This window comes from Salvia hispanica, chromosome 6, assembly GCF_029641045.1.
Source record: "Salvia hispanica isolate PSC_SH4W2 chromosome 6, Shi_PSC_v1, whole genome shotgun sequence".
Lineage (NCBI taxonomy): Eukaryota > Viridiplantae > Streptophyta > Magnoliopsida > Lamiales > Lamiaceae > Salvia > Salvia hispanica.
Genome location: NC_142697.1, coordinates 13,709,181 through 13,730,246, shown reverse-complemented (window position 1 = coordinate 13,730,246; position 21,066 = coordinate 13,709,181). Strand labels below are relative to the sequence as shown.

At 34.1% G+C, this 21,066-nt stretch overlaps 1 protein-coding gene and 2 pseudogenes across 1 annotated transcript; all 3 read left to right on the top strand.

The window, feature by feature from the left end:
- The first annotated feature begins 6,798 nt into the window (after positions 1-6,798).
- Positions 6,799-10,185, top strand: LOC125204219 (mevalonate kinase-like). The gene is made up of 5 exons (XM_048102813.2): positions 6,799-7,195; positions 7,665-7,908; positions 7,999-8,252; positions 9,284-9,697; positions 9,846-10,185. The coding sequence occupies exons 1-5, from the start codon at positions 7,057-7,059 to the stop codon at positions 9,965-9,967; spliced, it is 1,173 nt and encodes a 390-aa protein (XP_047958770.1). The 5' UTR covers positions 6,799-7,056; the 3' UTR covers positions 9,968-10,185.
- A 321-nt stretch (positions 10,186-10,506) lies between these two features.
- Positions 10,507-12,747, top strand: LOC125204719 (carboxylesterase 1 pseudogene; annotated as a pseudogene).
- A 6,982-nt stretch (positions 12,748-19,729) lies between these two features.
- Positions 19,730-20,815, top strand: LOC125208022 (carboxylesterase 1 pseudogene; annotated as a pseudogene).
- Positions 20,816-21,066: the final 251 nt, after the last annotated feature.

The following is a 21,066-nucleotide window of genomic DNA, read 5'->3' as shown; positions in this document are numbered from 1 at the left end:
TTTGAGCTCTTTTAAACAAGTTCCTTGCCGTTTTATCAAAACATCGGCACCTATAACCTATTGGAAACTTATTTTGTTGAGTTTAAGTGTAAAAGATAGGATGATTCTATCCTAATCATGTAAAGATTATTAACAAAAGTTAATAGTACTATCTTTTTAATGACCAAACTAATATAATATTGAGCTAACATTGAATCGTGTTGTGATCAAGCTCATATTAATTTCTTAATTAAGCATATTAAAATAAACATGTTGTAATCATAATCTCATACGCTTTGGCCGGGTATTGACATAGTATAATTTTATTTTACAAACATACTCACAAATGTAGAGAATAATTGGTAATTAGTTTACTTAGTCTTGGTCAATGCGAGAAAACTGAATGACATTTTAATTACAACCTTAAAATTCGCCGAAAATTTCTGGCTTAGGTCCGGTTTTATTGGGAATGATTAGGCCAACTATGATTACACAGAGTAAAGTCAAATGATAAGTATTTTGCTGCTATGAGGAATCTATATATTCTGATTTATTGTTTTAATATGTAGTAAGTACAGTAGTTACAATGATAATTATAATGTTAGTTCAAGCACGTCAACGAATTAATTAGCTACTATAATGCATGATTACAGAGTATTCGATTGGATATCTAATTAATAATATATGTAAAGATCAATTTACATATATAAACAAGTCAGAAAACTTCCTTAGATAAAAAAGAGAGAAGGCATCAGTTATAGTATTATGTAGAATGATTGATTTTGATGCGTATTTCGTTTGTACATCATCATATCATATTTTTAAGATTACGATCTGACTTATTGTTTATTTGCACTTTTATTTATGGTGCATCTCATTTAATTTCTAAAGTTTTGTGTAAATTACTTTGTTGCATTGAAATTGGTTCTTGAAATCGTAATTATTGTAAATCTTACTTTATTGTTACGTTGTTAAAACTTAAAAGCGACTAATTAACACAAAATTCATTAAGGTTTGACTCGTGATACAATGAATGGATAAGACGATTCAAGTTAATTTATTAAGAAGTATTTATTTTGATGAATTGATTAATTTTGAATTTGTTTGACAAATTCTAATATTTTCTATTATGTAACTAGAAAAGAGACGCCCTCAAATTATATACTATTATTACTTTGTTTACGAACTAATCATCTTATCTATATGTATAGGTGAGAAATTATTGTATACTACTCGCGACAATTTTCTTTTAGGTCAGCAATCGAACACGTTAACGTAGCTAAATTAAGTGATGTGGCACAATAATCTTGGACAATTTTAAGTTACTTGGATTATATTGGTGCAAGTCATTATCAAGTTAGCCAATTCAAACTCAGAGTCATAATATTGCTTCGACTTCAATGAACAATATTGACTTGGATCACTTATATGGGAATGAGTTCTGAAGTAAATTAACCATCCATTTTTATCAACTGTAAATTAATTTATTTCATAGATATATACTTATTGATTAAATAACACAGAGATCAACAAACAAAGATAGTAAATAACTATAATTAATTTTTAAATTAAGCAACACATATACATATGATTGAAAAATAAATATCCTTGGTGAATTTCTCAAAAGGTCACGAAACTATAGTGTTTGTATAAAAAATAATAGTACTAAACAAAATTTTGTATGAAATTTATTAATTGAATATTAAACTTAATTTTTAACATAAGGTACATATATATACATAGTAGAATCATCAAAACAATAATAGTATATATCATCCGGATCTTCGAAATGTGGAAGTATTTGTTAGCTGTTCATCCTGTCATTGATCAATATTATAATAACTATGTCAGGAAATTAACTGATTAATTAGTTTTTTTTAATTGTTTCGAATTAAGGAAGTAATTAAAGTATTTTTAAGCGACTTATTCTTTCTCTTGTGTGTACTATTATATTGATCATTGACTCATGTTTAAGATCGAAATACTACTAGGCATGATACATCGTGGTTTACTTTGAAAAGGTATTGGTCATTTACTAATATATTTAGTTGACTACTCCATAATATTATCTCTATTTTAGTAAAGTAACCCAACGAGTTAACTCATTTGGTAAAATAAAAACATTATAATATTTACTTTTATTCAATTTTCAATTAATATATAAAATAACATTGCGTAAAATCTTGCGTTCTTAAAAAAAATGAGTCATCTTCGTTAGGTACGAGGGCGTATTAATTATGTATTGCACTCTGTGATTGTTGGTTTAGTTTCGGTGGGAGGTGAAACTGGACTAGGTCTAAAATCAATGATTTTGTGATCACTAACCATTTTCTATGTGGAAAAAATTTCTCGCTCTAAATTCAAAACACGTCTATACCAAAATATTAAAAATAAACTATACCATACATGGAAACAAGTTATATACTGAAATATAAATAACCCAACTAAACCTGCTTTTCAACTTTAGACTCAACCGGACTGTTCAAAACATAAAACTTAATAGGAATTTATTAGTCTTATCATGTCGACACAATAAATATACTAACATGATAAGATTTTATACGAAATTACTGTATTCTTATATGTTTGGTTCGTATTTTCGTATTGTGTGCAAAATTAGTATGCCTACTAACACATCTTTATAAGAATATCCCAATAACAAATTCTTAAAGTACTTATTTTTTCCTCCCCTTGTACTAAGTCATTCATTTTAATTATAAGCAACTAATCTTCTATACGTTGACCTCTTCTTTTTTGAAGCGTCAACAATAATTTTTCATTTATCTGCTCATAATGATTTTAAACTATTAATTAGAGGGAACCAATTAATTATGCATCTCTCACTTTTATTAGTTGACTTGACTGCATGCAGTTGGTCATCAACCAATTTTATATTCAGAGTTCTTTAAGGGGCCAATTTAATGGGCCTAAAAGTGCATGCAGCCCTAAACATATATTTTAATTTCATTTAGTTCACGAACCAAATAATTTATTTTTATAAATACTAAAATACATGTATTTGTAATCAGAGTTGATTAGTACAGGGAGTGATGAATTTCTAACTAATTAGTAATTCAAAATTAAAATTAAATCCTAGTCATTAGATTAGAAGATCTAGTGGTCGAAATAATGTCACATGGATTATATTTTTAATTAAGAAAATTAATAAATAAAATTAGAGGGTATTAATGTCAATTTCCTCTCATTAAAATCATCTTAAAACTTTAGATTTACGTAACTCTCTCGATTTAAATTATTTTTTGCAAAAAATATATCAAATTAAAGATAATTTTATAAGGATTCCAACGGGATCTCAATTGCATATTGTTCCGACGACGTTCGGATGATGAAATTTGATATTTTTTATTTTAGTTTTCGTAAATGTTGATAACCAGATATTTATTAACAAATACATCAAAAAATCTCAATAAATATGTGTTGATGTTTTCTTGTACTAGTGTTGATATTCTTATGTCATATTATTGATATTTGTAATACACTATGTTGATATAAAAAAATATTCACGAAAATTATCATATGATAACATAATGACAATATTACCCTTTCGTTGATATTTTGTCTACTATTTATTGAGATTCGTAAGATTTAATCTCATCCACTCATTTTAAAATCTAAGGATGAAGATTTGATCTTGATTTTGGATTAGGGTGCTATAAGCATTAGAATATGACTCGATTAGTCCAATACTATCTATACAACACTTGGTATTCTAACACAAATCTGAAGATAAAAATGAATGATCAAATTATTTATTAGAGCATCTCCAATGGCTATAGCCCAGCAATAGGCTAGCAATAGCCTAGCCAAATACTCTTTGCCACATCATGTAGGACTAGAAACTCCTCCTGTCACATCATCACGATAAGAAACTGGACTAACATTAAGACTAGCCACAATAAACAAAATTATAAAAAATAAATAAATTACAATCACGCAAAATACGGAATTAAATTTACGACACAGATACGGAAAAATGCAATAATTTTATTTAAATTAAAAAAAAGTACTACATCCTAAAAAAAATCACATAATTAATTAAAATACAAAAAGTTACATAATAAATTAAAATACAAAAAAAATTACATAATTAATTAAAATACCTAAAAAATATATAAAAAACAGTTAGCCGGTCGCTAGCCGATTTTGGAGGCTGCAATGGAGGCTAGCCGGTCGCGTGAATCGGTGTGAGCTAGCCGGTTTTCTTGCCGAAATCGTGCTGGCCGGTCGCAATGGTCGGCTAGCTGGCTGGCTAGCTTCCATTGGAGATGCTCTTACTTCTATATTTTGGTGAAGTCGGCAAAGTTCTTTAAATTATTTATTACTCTCTCCGCACTAAGAAAGATGACCTATTGCTTGGACGACACGTAATTTTATGCATCTTTATTTTGTGTGTTAAGTGGAAAAAGTTATGTAAGAAAGAAGAAATAAAATAAAAATAAATATATTTCTAATTTTAGCAATTATCATTTTAATTGGAAAACCCAAAAGAAAAGTCTGATCATTTTTTGTGGTACATACGGGTACGAACTAATCAAAGTGTGGATATTCATATACTCATTCAATTCAAGTGTGCTATTTGGGAACAAAATGGCCGTGGTAATAAGTATTGGTATTTAAATTAAAATAATGTATATTAATTAGCAATTAATCTCTTTTTTCTAATTGTCCGGTAACTATAGATGCCGTCAGCTTAAAAATGATCCAACCCAGTACATTAAAGAAAACTATTTTAACATTCTCGATTTTAACAATTTCGTTCTCGGAAAATTTTCAATTAGTTTGAAAATTATGTTCAGCAAAATGGTAGAGAGCAATTTTGTTCTTGAAAAAAATCTTCAAATTAGTTTGAAAATTATGTTTAGCAAAATGGCAGAGATCTGACTGAACCAACTAATTGAAAGGATGCGACGAATGATATCATGTCTTATCCGTTGACAGGATCAAACAACAATCCATTTTAGTTGTTGGGAGTGAATGTGAATGACTACGAAGTCTCTGATATGGAACCCCTAGAACTTTGCCGGAAGAAAAAGGAAAGCAGCTAAAATAGGCATATAAAAACACACGATTGAGGAGACGAAAATTGTGGCAAGAATATTCGCCGACGTTCGGAAAACCCAAGCTAAAATAGGCATATAAAAACACACAAGGTTTTGTTTGTGTGTTAAATGGAGAGAGAAAATATAATTTTTATATTCATGTGAGAAAGAACTTTTTCCAAAAAAGAAAATGTGACATCTTTTGTGGGACAAACTAAAAAAGAAAGTGTAACATTTTTTGTGGGACGGAGGGAGTACAAAAATGTGGTACAAAAATGTATTGTTCAATTTAAATCGAGTAAAGCTCAAAATTGATCCTAAACATATAGTCAGAATACGAATTTGGTCCAAAACATTCACTTTTTGAAAATCGGGTCTAGAATATTTGAAATCGTTATCGAAGTGGTCGTAAACATTTGAAATCGTTATCGATGTGGTCCATTTCCATAAAAAACTAACGGTCAACGCCTAATTAGTAATTAATGATTTTTTTTAACTTAATTAATTAAACAAAATTAAATATAAAATAAATAAAATGCTAAGAAATTCCAAAACTGACCACAAACATCTCTACACGTATGGAAGTACCGTGGCAGAAATTTAAAGGGGAGAGAGATTGAATTGTTGAGCAGCGGAGGACAGTTAAGGTTACAGAAATTGATTAGAAAAAAATATAAATTTGAGTAAGATTGATTAAGAAGAAGGGAGAGAAGAGAGGGCATTGATGGTTGAGCTGGACGGAGAGAAGATGACAATGGGTTGGACCGAGGCAAGAGCAGCGACGATGAGGTCATGGAGTAGCAACACTGCTCGACTAACAACGAGTAGGCAGAGGCGACGGAAGCGAAACCATCTTCCGGCAATAGCGACAACATCAACGGAGATAACAACGCCGGACCGCCGAGAAAGAAAACTAAGAGAGAGATGAGGACCGAAAGGAATGAGGGTTTTGATCTCGGACAGCAGCAATGCGGAGAAACACGATGACAGCGATTTGTGGAGGAGCGAGCAGAGAGAGAAAGACGCGACGACGTTGAGCGCCGGAGAGAAGGAGAGATGGAAGAGAAGGAAGAAGAGGGATAAATAGTCGATTTTGAAATTTCTTAGCATTTTATTAATTTTATATTTAATTTTGTTTAATTAATTATGCGTTAGTATATTAATTTAGATAAAATATCAGTAATTAGGCTTTGACAGTTAATTTTTTACGGAAAAGGACCACTTCGATAACGATTTCAAATGTTTAGGACCACTTCGATAACGATTCCAAATGTTCTAGACCCGATTTTCAAAAAGTGAATGTTTTAGACCAAATTCGTATTTGGGCTATATGTTTAGGACCAACTTTTGACCTTTACTCATTTTAATTTAGTAATTTTAGAAGTTTCAATTTTAATTTATTAATCATGAAATTTTTTATATACTCCATACTACTCCCACCGTCCCGGCTAAGATGACACATTTCTTAGTCGCACGAGATTTTAGGAGTTGTGGGTTAAAGTGTTTAATTGGAGAGAGAAAGGGTGGATGTAAGTATTAATATAGAGAAAGAAAGAAAGATGAATATTTTAATAGGAGTAAGAAAGAGTGGTTGAGTGTAAAAGAAAATGTGTCATCTTAGTTGGAACAAACTAAAAAGAAAAACGTGTCGTGACGGAGGAAGTAGTATTTAGAATAGATTAAAAAGATAATACAAAAATGAAATTGTAATTTGATTTGAATTGCAAAATGCCAAAATGAGTTATGACTTGTGAGTAATGAGTGGGAGCTCCTCCTGTCCTGTTATGGTATATGGGTGTGATTCATGCGAAAAATGTGATTCAAGATTTGTGGAAATGAGATTGAGGAATTGATCGCCTAATAAAGTGAGAGCAAACCCCACCTACCCAGAAGGGGTCTCATTCAAAGTTGGAATTCTCCGCCATTGTCAGCCCGCCCGCCATTCACTGATTCACACACTCATTGCTGCTAAATAAATCCCTAGGTGAGGTGAGGCGATTCATCCTAAAAGAGCGCCATGGCCATGGAGGTCAGAGCCAGAGCGCCTGGGAAAATCATTCTCGCCGGCGAGCACGCCGTTGTTCACGGATCCACCGCCGTCGCCGCCGCCCTCGATCTCTACACTTATGTTTCCCTTCGCTTCCCCACTCCCCACGGTACTTTAATTTACTTCTTCCAATGTTTATTAAATGTTCGTTTCGGATTGATTTTCCTTCGTTTTTAATTTGATTATTTCGTTAAACTCATACGTTGTGTTTGCTGGGGGTTTACGCGGCCGTAACTGGGGGAAATTAGCTCAGTGCTTAGTTGCTATACATGATCAATTTCACAATCTACATTAAGCTTTGTTTGGAGCTTCCTCGTTTATTTATGATTAAAGTTCTAATTCCTAATCAATCAGTTGATGAACTGTATATCTGAAGTTCGGTCTGTTCCTTATGAATATATTGATTCACGGAGGAAGTACACGATCGATATAGCTGAAAGATATGTATCACCATTATGGAATCCAGCTCTCTGATATAGTGCTTTTAACAGCTTACCTATTGTTCTATTTTGATGATATAACTATATGCTAGTAGTTTTTATGTTTTCCCTCTCTCACGTTTCAAATACTTATTCTAGATAACAACGATGCACTAAAACTCCAGCTCAAGGATGTGGACTTGGAATTTTCTTGGCCAGTTGGAAAGCTTAAGGAAGTTCTGCCTGAACTGGGCATCAAGTCTGCTTCCTCACCTTCATCGTGTTCATTAGAGACCTCAAAAGCAATTGCTTCATTAGTTGAAGAACTAAATTTAGCAGATGCTAAGCTTGGACTTGCTTCAGGAATTTCAGCTTTCCTTTGGCTATATACATCAATTCATGGGTGTGCAAATGAGCTCTATAATGTTTCTAATACTTATTCTAAGCATGAATTTGCTGCATCTTATTTACTTGCATTTTTTTTCGTTATCAGCGATAAGCCAGCTAAAGTTGCTGTGACTTCTGAGCTACCATTAGGTTCTGGCTTGGGTTCATCTGCTGCCCTTTGTGTTGCACTGTCTGCTGCCCTCCTTTCACTATCTGATTCTTCAAAACTTGATTTTAGCCATCAAGGTTGGCAAACATTTGGGGAGAGTGAACTAGATCTGGTAAACAAATGGGCATTTGAAGGTGAAAAGATGATCCATGGGAGGCCATCTGGTATAGACAATACAGTAAGCACCTTTGGTATGTAAACATTCTCCTTTTTATATCCTCAATCTTTATAACCCCTTCAGCACTAAGATGGTAAAGAACTTGGTATTGAAGAAGCAATTGATTGATTGTTGTCTTAGGTACAGAATGTGATTAGTGTCTATGTATTCAGTCAAACTGCTTGAAATGTTTATTGTGATAAATATATACTCCCTCAGTCCTGCCATAAACAAGGCTTTTCTTTTGGGCACGAGATTTAAGAGAATGATATTTAAAGATTTAAGTGGAGAGACAGTAAGTATGAGAGAAAATCAGAAAATAAAGTAGAAAAGTGAATATAGAATAAAGTAAGAGGAGGAAATATGGTACTACCTCCGTCCCCCAAAATTTGATATACTTTGACCCGACACGGGTTTTAAGAAATGTAATGGAAAGTGAGTTGAAAAAGTTGGTGGGATGTGGGTCCTACTTTTAAAGTATTAATTTTATAATAAAATGTGAGTATGAATGAGTTAGTGGAATATAGGGTCCACTACCAAAAATGGTAAAAGTGAAGTGTATCAAATTTTCAGGGACGGACCGAAATAGTAAACTGTATCAAATTTTCAGTGACAGAGGTAGTAGTATTTTTTTCTAAAAGGGGAAATGACTCATTTTAGGTTGGGACGTTCAAAAAAGGAATGCAAATCACTTATGGTGGCATGGATGTAGTATAATAAATGGCGAAATCACTATCTGAAGTATTAACGATGGGATATGTGATAGTAGTATTTTTAATATTTGAACTTCGAAAGGATTGAAACTGGCATGCATAGACTGATAGAAGTCAAATGAATGGATGATTTATTTGTTACACATGTTTTCATAGCTAAAAAAAAGACTTGTAACATCTGATTGTATATGAGATCTGCTTCCTTATTAGGTAAACATCCAAACAATGTGAAGTTTACAAACTACATATTAAAAGGAACTTAAGCACCTCATAATGGTTTTGAAGTACGGTAAATACTTGCTACATTGGGAAATTTTTCTTGGACTATTTCAGCTGACAAAATTTATTACAGGGAACATAGTAAAATTTAGGTCTGGCGAACTCACACATATCAAAACAAATATGCCTTTGAAGATGCTCGTTACTAACACGAAAGTTGGAAGAAATACAAGAGCATTGGTGGCTGGTGTGTCAGAAAGGGCAGCTAGGCATGGTAGTGCCATGACCTCTGTTTTTAAAGCTGTTGATTCGATCAGCAATGAGGTGGTTGGCATCATCCAGTCACCAGTTTCTGATGATCTTGCTATAACTGAGAAAGAGGAAAAACTAGGGGAACTGATGGAGATGAATCAGGGATTACTCCAGTGCATGGGGGTCAGCCATAGCACCATTGAAACTGTGATCAAAACTACGTTAAAGTACAAGCTAGCCACTAAACTAACCGGAGCTGGTGGAGGAGGCTGTGTTCTCACACTACTACCTACCCGTATCCTTTTTGCTTGTGCTATTCTTTTTCATTGTTTGATCAGCTATATTGTTCACCGTCTTTATGTGCTATACCATCCAGAGCTTTGTCCTATTTTTGTTTAACATCTTCGATGTGAAAAAGTGAATTCCATGACTAGATGACCTAGTATTAGCAGCAACGGTGGTTGACAAAGTAATTAGAGAGCTAGAAGATTGTGGGTTCAAATGTCTGATCGCAGGGATTGGTGGAAGAGGAATGGAGATTTGCTTTAGTGGGTTCTCCTCTTAACAAACAGACCAGAATCAACACCCAAAAGTATGATCTGTACCTTAATCTTCAAATAATGATTTGCAGATCCAATCATTATATCATCTTGTTTCTGTGTCTGTGCGTTTAACTTTTTCATGCTAGTCACTTTTTTCTTGTACGAACTGTTAAACTGTTGTTGCATTCTATATTTGGCACCTGTACCACTCGAAAGAATCATGAATGACTTGGGTACCTAATTTATTGACTTTTTAACATCTAAGGGGAGAGGTAAATGAAGGGGTATAGTCATATAACTACCATATTTACCTTTTATTCATGAAAAATCATTCTCCAAGGGGAAAGGTATTTGAGAAGGTATTATACCTTTTCCCATTTTGAAGAGGTATCGTTACCTCTCCATCAATGGAGAGGTAAAATCATATAACCACCATATTTACCTTCTTTTCATAAAAAATCATTCTCCAAGAGGGTAGGTATTTGAGAAGGTATTACACTTTATGTTTTTTAATGCATCTTGTACTATTATTTTATTTATTTTTAAATGATATACCTTTCTATATACCTTTTATCCTTGGAGTTGATTGCTTTTTAGAAAGATATATTGCACTTTTTGAGAAGGTATAAGCATGATATACCTTTTTCATTTACCTTTTTCCCTTGGAGTTGCTCTTAGCTATCTCCTAACTTTGGACTAATTATTTGATTTAACTTTAATGCCTTTTGAATTTTTGACTTAACCATTTATTAAGTATTTAGGAATTTCAAAATTGTTTGGTTATGAGTTATGACTGGGGGGTTTAAAAATTCAGCATTAGAATGCTAAGCAAAATTATAAGATTATTATATTAACCAAATTAATTGCACAAACGGCTGTGCAGGATGATTCACATGTATTTATCTCATCTCTCGACTAGAATAGAGCTCCAACACGTTGAGTCAAAGTAATAACGAGTGATGGAAACAGAAATTTAAACAAGTTGGGCCTGAAATTAAAAAAAAATATATAAAATAAAAAATACTATATCCGTTCCTTAATAGTTGAGTTATTTATCTATTTTGGAAAGTTCCTTCATAATTGAGTCACTTCCATATATAGTAATAATGAACAATTTTTCTCACTTTCTCCTACTTTTTTTTATCTATCTAGTTAACACACTAAATTTTTACCAGACACTAGATAATACTTTGGACGAGTCGACATGTATCTTTGAAGAGGTCTCATTTTCATTTTTTGTTTGAAATTTCTCTTTCAATGTGTAAAACTGTGATATCATTAATCCATTTATCTCCCGGAATATGCAGTTTCTAATTTTAGTCTCCCACAAGAATATGCAGTTTCCAATTTTGGAATTTTATTCTTATTTCCTATGAGGTGAGACCCATTCTCTAATAACAATACTTTATTTACTTTTTTTCTCTACCTTTCTCTTACTTTACTAACTCTACATAAAAATTTGTGATGAATAAAGTGCATATTTTTTGGGGACGGAGAGAGTAGTAAATAGTAAAATGTGGATTACATTTATCAAAAATAAAATAAGATATTTATGGAAGGGAGTATTTAAGTATATGGGGTATTCATTTACTTGGCTGCCAATCTCGACTGCATTTTTGCTTGGTTCCCATGTCTATATTAATTTACTTGGCTGCCAATCCCATTCCACGACTGCATGTGCTTGGTTCCCGAGCCCAAAATATTCCAACTACATAATTAATCACATATATATAGTTCTCACCTTCACCCTCATAATCTCATCCTCATTCATTTATTCCCATCCGTCGACTAGAGGATAAGATAACCCCTGCAAGTTGACACTAACAATGTCAGAAACCCATGCCATTTCCGATTCCGATCCTTACGCCAAGATGGGCCTCAGGAAAAACTCCGATGGCTCCATCACACGCATCGGCCCAATAGTTCCTGACATGCCGGCCTGCCCCGATCCACCTCTCTCAGTTCCCATCCTCACCAAGGACGTCCCTATCAATCCACAAAACAACACGTGGGCCCGTCTCTATCTCCCCCGATCCCAACTCCAATCCTCCACCAAGCTTCCACTCATACTCTTCTTCCACGGCGGAGGCTTCACCGTGGCCAGCGCAGCCTCATCCTTCTTCCAGACCTTCTGCTCCGAGATCACCCTCCACCTCCACGCGCTCATGGTGTCGGTCGACTACCGCAACGCACCGGAGCACCGCCTCCCCGCAGCCTACGACGACTGCATGGAGGCCCTGTTATGGCTCAAATCCGGCGACGAGTGGATCACCGACCACGCCGACCTCTCCAACTGCTACATCATGGGCAACAGCGCGGGCGGGAACATAGCGCTGCGCGTGGGGCTGCAGGCTTCGCGGCGCGTGGAGGAGGTGGCGCCGGTGAGGATCCGAGGGCTGATCCTGCACCAGCCGTTCTTTGGCGGGGTGGAGCGGACGGCGTCGGAGATCCGGCTGGCGGAGAATGAGATAATCCCGTTATATATGACTGATATAGGTTGGGATCTGGCGCTGCCGATTGGGGCTAATCGTGACCATGAATTCTCGAATCCTGTTAAGGGATTAATGGAGGTGGATAAGATTGTGAGTGAGGGGTGGAGGATTTTGGTGACTGGCTATGAAGGTGATCCCTTGATTGATCGCCAAAGGGAGTTGGTGAAATTGTTGAGAGAGAAAGGTGTGATGGTGGTGGAAGACTTTAGAGAGGGAGGCTATCATGGGACTGAGTTCTATGACCATTCCTTTGCTCTTGCCTTGTATCCTGTTTTGAAGAGTTTCATTCTTGATGTTTGAACTTTTCTACATTTACTTTTGTTCTATCTACTACAGTGTCATAGTAAAACAGTATAAGAGCATCCGCAATGGTGCTTAGGCCAGCCATAGGCCAGCAATAGTCTAGCCATTCTCTCCCCTGCCACGTCAGCAACACTAAAAAATCCACCTGCCACATCAGATTTAGGCCAGCCATAGGCCAGCCGCAATAAAAATAATTCAAAATATACTACATTTACGGAATTAAAATTACGATTAAAATACGAAATTAAATTTACGAGATATATACGGGAAAATTCATTAATTTTATTTAAATAAAAAAAAGTACATTAACTAAAAATCATAAAAATAACATAATAAAAAAAATCTGGACTTCCACACACGAGCCACCTTGAATCTGTTATAGTTTGCCGCTAGCCGAACGGGGGTCTCGCTAATTTTGTTTTAGGTCTTAATTTTGTATTGGGCTAGTTGTTGTTGTCCATCGCTAGATGTTGCTCTTGTACAGAAATTTAGAGATAGAGAAAATCGCGTTTATATAGTTTTTCAAAAATTAAAAAAAAGAATTAAATTAAAAAAAAAAAAAGAATTAAAAAAAAGAATTAAAAACAAAAACAAAATTCGGCGCTGGCCGATCGCTGGCCGATCGGGTCGCCACAATGGCGGCTAGCCGATCGGCCAGCGCTTCGGCCAGCGACGAGCGATCGGCGAGCCCACGCCGATCCGCTCACCGATTTCGTCCTCGCCGATTGCAATGGTTCGGCTAGCGCGACGAATCGGCTAGCCGGTCGCTAGCCGCCCATTGCGGATGCTCTAAAGCTAATGATGAATACGGAGTATGATGTATTTAATTGTCTACTTTACAAAGAGTTAATTAAGTATGAGAGAAAATAAAGTAGAAAAAATTGAAGATAAAATAAAATAAGAGAGAGAAAATGTGTTAGTATTTTTTTAAAAGGGAAAATGACTCATTTTACATTGAACGTTCCAAAAAAGAAATGCAAATTGTTCGTGGTGGCATGGAGGGAGTATAATAAAGGACAAAATCACTATCTTAAGTATTAAGGATGGTATTTTTAATTTTTCATCCGTCTAAAAAAAATAGAGAACATTTAAAAAGGGAAAGTTTTCAACAACTTCTTTCTTATTTTTTTTCCTTCTCTCTTACTAATAATATGGACTCCACATTCCACTAACACTAATTCTCCCTTACTTTTTTTTCTTATCTTTTATTTTACCAATTTCACATTAAAATTCATATCATTTCACAATGTATCCTAAATTTCGTGGACGGACGGGTATTGAACTTCGAAAGGATTGAGACTAACACATACATTGACTGATTGAAATCAAATGAATGGATGATTTATTTGTACGACAATATTAATGAATAAATAATCGATAATTTGCTTATATTAAATACATACAAAATAAGTTTAATTATTATTAAGATTAAAAATTTCAACAAACTGTTCTAACAAATGCAAATAGAATAGTTCAACAAAAACTAAATAGAAATATAATCATATGATTCGTAATGACACCAAAATATTATACATTAAAACATTGTAGAATTCATCTTATCTTATCTTAATAAATAAAATACTTAAAAAAGGCAAAAAAATTAAATAATTTAAATTTCATTTTACATGATATACAATGTATATGATAAAATGAACATAATTTTTTTTCCATATTTATATAAAACTACAAAACATAATTATTTTAATAGTCTCTATATAATTATCATTATTTAGATTGTGTTAGTATCAATTTGTTATCAATTTGAATATTCTCTTTTATTAATTAGTTTAGTTCTTTAATAAAATATTATTTTTAATGCGACTGAATTAAATTTGTTTCTGGAGGTATATTTCTATCATTATTTAGATTGTGTTAGTATCAATTTGTTATCATGTTGATTATTCCCTTTTATTAATTTGTTTAGTTCTTTAATAAAATATTATTTTATTGCAACTGAATTAAATTAATTATTTTTTCTATATATAGATTATTGGGATATTGGTGATGCTTTGTGCTCCTGTTCACATTGTGGTGCGATTTTTGGTATGAAGAACGTCTTGGCAAACCTAATAAACCCAAGGTTCCAAGATATTCCCTTTGTTGGATTATTTTTGAAAAAATTGGTGTTTAGTCATGGACAACTTAATATTGCTATATCTAGAGTGACAAGTCGTAAAGGTTTGAAGATTTTAGTTTGTGGAGATGAGAATGATAGTAGATGTGATTCAACTTTTAATGTTGTGTATAAAGAAGTGTTTCAAAATGTATAAGTTATTGGTCTTAGAGAGATGTTTGTTACTCCTTCCGTCCCACAAAAGATGTCACACTTTCCTTTTTAGTTGTCCTACAAAAGATGTCACATTTCCCTTTTTGGAAAAGTTCTCTCTCACATGCATATTAAAATTATATTTTCTCTCTCCATTTAACACACAAAACAAAACCTCCTAAAATCGCATGTTGTCCCACAAGTGTGACATCTTTTGTGGGATGGAGGGAGTACTATTTTGTTGATAAGATGTGTGAAACAGTTTATTTTTTCAAATAGTTTTATTTATTATGTGTGTATATCGTATACACTCAAAATATTTCTGTTTGTTTCCCTCATTTCATTTCATTACAATATGTTGATAGATTGATACATGCAGAAGTATAATTTTTTTTTTTAAATCATTACAATCTTATCAATACAAGGTCTACATGCAGAAGTTTATATACATGATTTTTCAATAATTTTTTCATTATGTTTACATACTTTTTAATTTCGTTTAATTCATGATAAATATATTTTCATATTTCTTGAAAATTTTATGGACCGTGCATAGCACGGGTGGTAAAACTAGTCACGTAAAATAAACCAATTTATCTACCTAAATTGTGAAGGGCCGAGTCATTCGGGTTTGAGAGAGGGTCATCTAGCTTCTTTTTAAGTCTAGACAATAGTAGAGGATTCTAGAATTAAATGATTAATTTGTTGCCAAATGGCACAATATTTTTGCAACAAATAAAATAAGTCATAAGACACCATATTAAAATACCTAAGAACGCACTTTTTTTCCCCACCTTCTGGGAGACAAATATCGACAGCCATCCCTTGAACTCCTTAGGCATTTTCTCCATTTCTCTCACTAGTTTTGCATCGTTTTGTCAAAGAAATCGTTCCATCAGAGGGTTAATCAAGGTAATTCTATCTATCTAACCTATTTTTATATATAAGTAATTTATGAATTCATGAGTCTTATAGGATTTTCGAAAATATTAAGAATGATTAAGCATGTGATTTGTCTCTTGATATGAATTATATGTGATTTTAGGATATTAAAAGTATGTTTTGTGGTTGGTTTAGGAACTGAAAATGTTTTAACTATATTACATGATGACCGAAAATTAATCTTTATAAAGAACTATATGTTGGGGATTTCATTTGATGAATTTGAATACATATACGTGATTTAGGGGAGATATAATGCTAAATGAAATTTTATTTTAATTATTGGTAATGATTTAGTATATTTTGGAAAACTAATTATAGAGCGGAAAGGATTGAATTGTGAGAACTGACTATAGAAATGAATTCTATACTTGCAATAATGTTTGTCATGATTTTTGTAAGGATTGATTGAAGGAGAAAAGTTAAACTATAAAGTTAATTAGAATATTATTGGAAAGCACAAGTTAAATTAAGATAATAAATGAATATATTTAGATGATACGATGTGAAAACATGATTTAGAACGAATATGGATGTCAATGTAAATTATTGAGAATTTAATTTACGAATGAATTGGAAATGAGATGGAATGGCGAGTGAGCATGAAAACTGACATGATGCCCCGAGCTTGGTCGATTACATTCGGTACAATTGGCATGCCATAGGACATCAGTTCTGCATTATCTGTAATAACCCGTCTTCTGGATAACCGAAGCGAGGATCGTCTGATATCTGATCATTATCTGTCTGCACACTAAATGGGTGGTTTGATTATCTGTCTGCATCCTAAATGGATGGTCTGTGCAGAGTACTCTCGAGGACAAAAATCTGATTTTGTTTCTGATCTGTCCGCGTACCCGAGTCTATCACTAAACACTTAATGGACCTATATATGTTTTGATACGTGAGAATGTTGGGGGTTGTTATATACGCTTTGAAATGTGATGATGTCTGATATTGTCTGTTGAGTTATGTGGAAATGAATGTGATAAAAGTTATAAATGATTGAATGTATGACTTTGGATACGGAAATAAGACGTAAGACATACTATGGGAAGTATTATGCTTGTTAGTTTAAAATTAGTGTGAATAAATAATAATTGGTAATTGAATAAATTAAGTGACAATACGAAAATACGTATCTTGTAATTAAGTAATTAAAAAGAATTATGATGTTTTGTGGTGCAACAGTTTGGTAACAATGTAACAAGACGGGATGTTGCGTAATGATGATCATGTGATACACACGAATAATTGTAAGGATACTATTAACTGTTGATATATATAGTATTATTCAAGTCTGCTATTGATATTTGAGCATAGTGTTGGTCTAAACGACATGAGAAAATGTTTTTAATTGGTTGTCATTTAACATATATGGATTATATATATATTTTTTTTGGGGGGGGGGGTTTGGATAATCAGGGGTGTTACAACTTACCACAGAAAATGGTGAGAAAAAGAATGGAAAGTAGAAAACTACCTAATAATCGAACTGATAACTATAAAATATAAACCGATAAATGCTGCTGAATAGAAGATGACGAGTGAGTGATTAACTGTTAAATGAAGAGGGGTATTTAGAGAGAGAGAGAGAGAGATGGGGTGCCTGCACTAAATACATGTTCCCCCAAAAAAAACAGAATAATGATAAAGACCTTTCTTTTATTGCATGATATTTATTCCGTTTATATATCATTTAAGAGTTTAAAAAAGATATAATCCATCCCACATTAAAAAGAAGTATAAAAACTTAACCTGAAAGATATTAGGCTTTGTAAAAAAAATAAAAAAACCATTTAATAAAATGTAAATTAGAGTTAATAACATATAAATGTGATAGCTAAAAGATAAAGAGTTTTAGAAAATATATAATCCCTCTCACATTTAAAAAAATACTCCATTCGTCTCACTTTAGGAGTCCCGATTGAGTTTGACTCGGGTTTTAAGAAATATGAAGGAAAATTGGTGAAAAAAGATAGTGGAATGTGGGTCCTACTTTTTTATATTAGTTTTATAATAAAATGTGTGGAAAAAAGTTAGTGGAATATGTGGCCTAATACCATTTATGAAATATTCCAATCGAAACTCCTAAAGCGGGACACTAAAAAATGATAAACCGGGACTCCTAAAGTGGGACAGAGGGAGTACTGTATAAAAACCTAACTTGAACGATATTAGGCTTTGTAAAAACAAAAAAAATTTAAAAATTAAATAAAATCTAAATTTGAGTTAATAACATATTAATGTGTAGCTAAAAGGTTGTGAAACTTAAATAAAAACGAATTAAACCATTTTAATATTCATTGAATTGGCCTTCTGTCTACATTAATATCTCAATTATAGTACTTTGCAGTATTTAAAAGACACTCTTTGATAGAGGGTGCATTATAATGCTACCTTTTCTTAAATTTTTAATTTGCTAACTTATCAACGTAAGGTATAAAAATGTTCACGGTCACATTAAAATGTCAACACATATTTGTGTTGACATTTTAATAAAATTTATTGATATTTAAATATTAATATATTAACACAATATATTAACATATCGACTTAAGTTTATATTGATATTTTTAATATTTTTAATACACAATGTTAATGAATTAGCAATTTAAGACATTCCATTTGATAGGTAAATGAAACCCTAAAGATCTAGCAGCATCATTGAAGGAAAGACTAGAGAGGAATAAAAATTTGCTCTCTCAAAAAATGAGAAGGAGAAAGACAGAGATCTGGGAGAAGGAAAAGGAGAGATAAACAAATGTGGTGACTGCTGGTGTCTAAACAATGATTACAAAAGAGCACATGTGTGATCCACGCATGGACACCGCGATTGAGCTCTAGCATGAAACAAATAGTAGGAAGAGGTTATAGACTTATAGTACATGTTTATTATGCAAAGAGAGCCTCCTCAAATATTTTTCTTTCCAAATTAACAGAGATTGAGCATTTAAATATGAATCTGATTAACTAATCTGAAACATAAGGATTATATGGTTTCATTTCAGATTATACACTTTCCACACTAATAAGATTATTGATTCTTATCGGGGGTAAGACGGCTCCCAGTTGCGTGTTCGGGCTTATAAATTGTCAACCAAGGACGAATCTGTGTAGACTTGAAACGTTTGTAATTGTGTTAACAAATGCTCAAATGCCCATTCAAATAGAACAAATTCTCTTAGGCAAAGTGGACAGTCATTACCTACCTTTGAAAAATCGAAGAGGTAATTGCTTCACCAGTGTAGTACCCACCTTGTTCATAAACTGAGGGGATTAAGACGCACGTTATGAGACTCGTGAAATACATGAAAGACAACCACAGGCAACCTACCTTCGACCTATCAAACTGGTGGTAAGACAAACGACACCTCCTGCTATAGGGAAGAAAGAAATGGAATGCGGTAAAAATGAGGGGTAATTTGGTTAACTTTAATTTCATTTCTTCAATGCAAAAATAAAGACCATGCTTTGCCTAATATTTGAAAGTCAACATTTATGACCTCAAGCTTGTATAATTACTTGGGCACCGAACAGCAATATATGACAGAATTAAATTCATTTCTGGCATTGACGTGAACATCTATGCTTAGTGTACGTATTAGGTGTTAGATATCATCTGACTTTTAACTTTAATGACTAGTGGAATATTTAGAAATTTCAAAATTGTTTGGTTATGAGTTATGACCGGTAGGAGTAAAATTCAAGTTTGGGATGCTAACAGAAATTATAAGATTATTATATTAACCAATTAATTGCACAAACGGCTGTGCAGGATGATTAACATAATAAGTACTAACATGTTACATATTTTATCTCTCGACTAGAATAAAGCTCCAACAAAGTAACAATGTCAGAAACGCAAGCCATTTCCGATCCTTATGCCGGTCTGGGCCTCATAAAGAACTCCGACGGCTCCATCACACGAATCGGCCCAATAGTTGATGAGACGCCGGCCTGCCCCGATCCACCAATCTCAGTTCCCATCCTCACCAAGGACGTCCCCATCAACCCACACCACAACACGTGGGCCCGCCTCTATCTCCCCCGATCCCAGCTCCAATCCTCCACCAAGCTTCCCCTCATACTCTTCTTCCACGGCGGAGGCTTCGTCGTGGCCAGCGCAGCCTCAACCCTCTTCCAGAGCTTCTGCTCCGAGATCGCCCTCCACCTCGGCGCGCTCATGGTGTCGGTCGAGTACCGCAACGCGCCGGAGCACCGCCTCCCCGCCGCCTACGACGACTGCATGGAGGCGCTGCGGTGGGTCAAATCCGGCGACGAGTGGCTGACCGACCACGCCGACTTCTCCAACTGCTACATCATGGGCAACAGCGCGGGCGGGAACATAGCGCTGCACGTGGGACTGCAGGTGTCGCGGCGCGTGGAGGAGGTGGCGCCGTTGAGGATCCTAGGGCTGATCCTGCACCAGCCGTTCCTGGGCGGCGTGGAGCGGACGGCTTCGGAGATCCGGCTGGCAGAGAATAAGACGATCCCGTTATATATGAGTGATATACTGTGGGATCTGGCGCTGCCGATTGGGGCTAATCGTGACCATGAATTCTCGAATCCTGTTAAGGGGTTAATGGAGGTGGATAAGATTGTGAGTGAGGGGTGGAGGATTTTGGTGACTGGCTATGAAGGTGATCCCTTGATTGATCGCCAAAGGGAGTTGGTGAAATTGTTGAGAGAGAAAGGTGTGATGGTGGTGGAAGACTTTAGAGAGGGAGGCTATCATGGGATTGAGTTCTATCACCATTCCTTTGCCCATGCCTTGTATCCTATTCTCAAGAATTTCATTCTTCATGTTTGAACTTGCCTACATTTATTTTGTTCTATCTACTCTAGTTTCTTAATGAACAGTATTATATATATTGTTTGTACTGAATATGATGTATTATTTCACTCATTTCAATTCTGTCTACTTTACACAGAATTAACCTCATAATGAATATTGGTGGTTCATCAAAGGTAGTTTGAAAGGAAGAAACTATTTTACGAAGTACTCTTATATTGCTTTGATTTACTCTTATCAGGTACCAAAAATGTGATTTATAAGTACCAAAAACGATATAAAATAAAGATCAGGTATCATTTATGTGCGAACGTGAAAGATCAG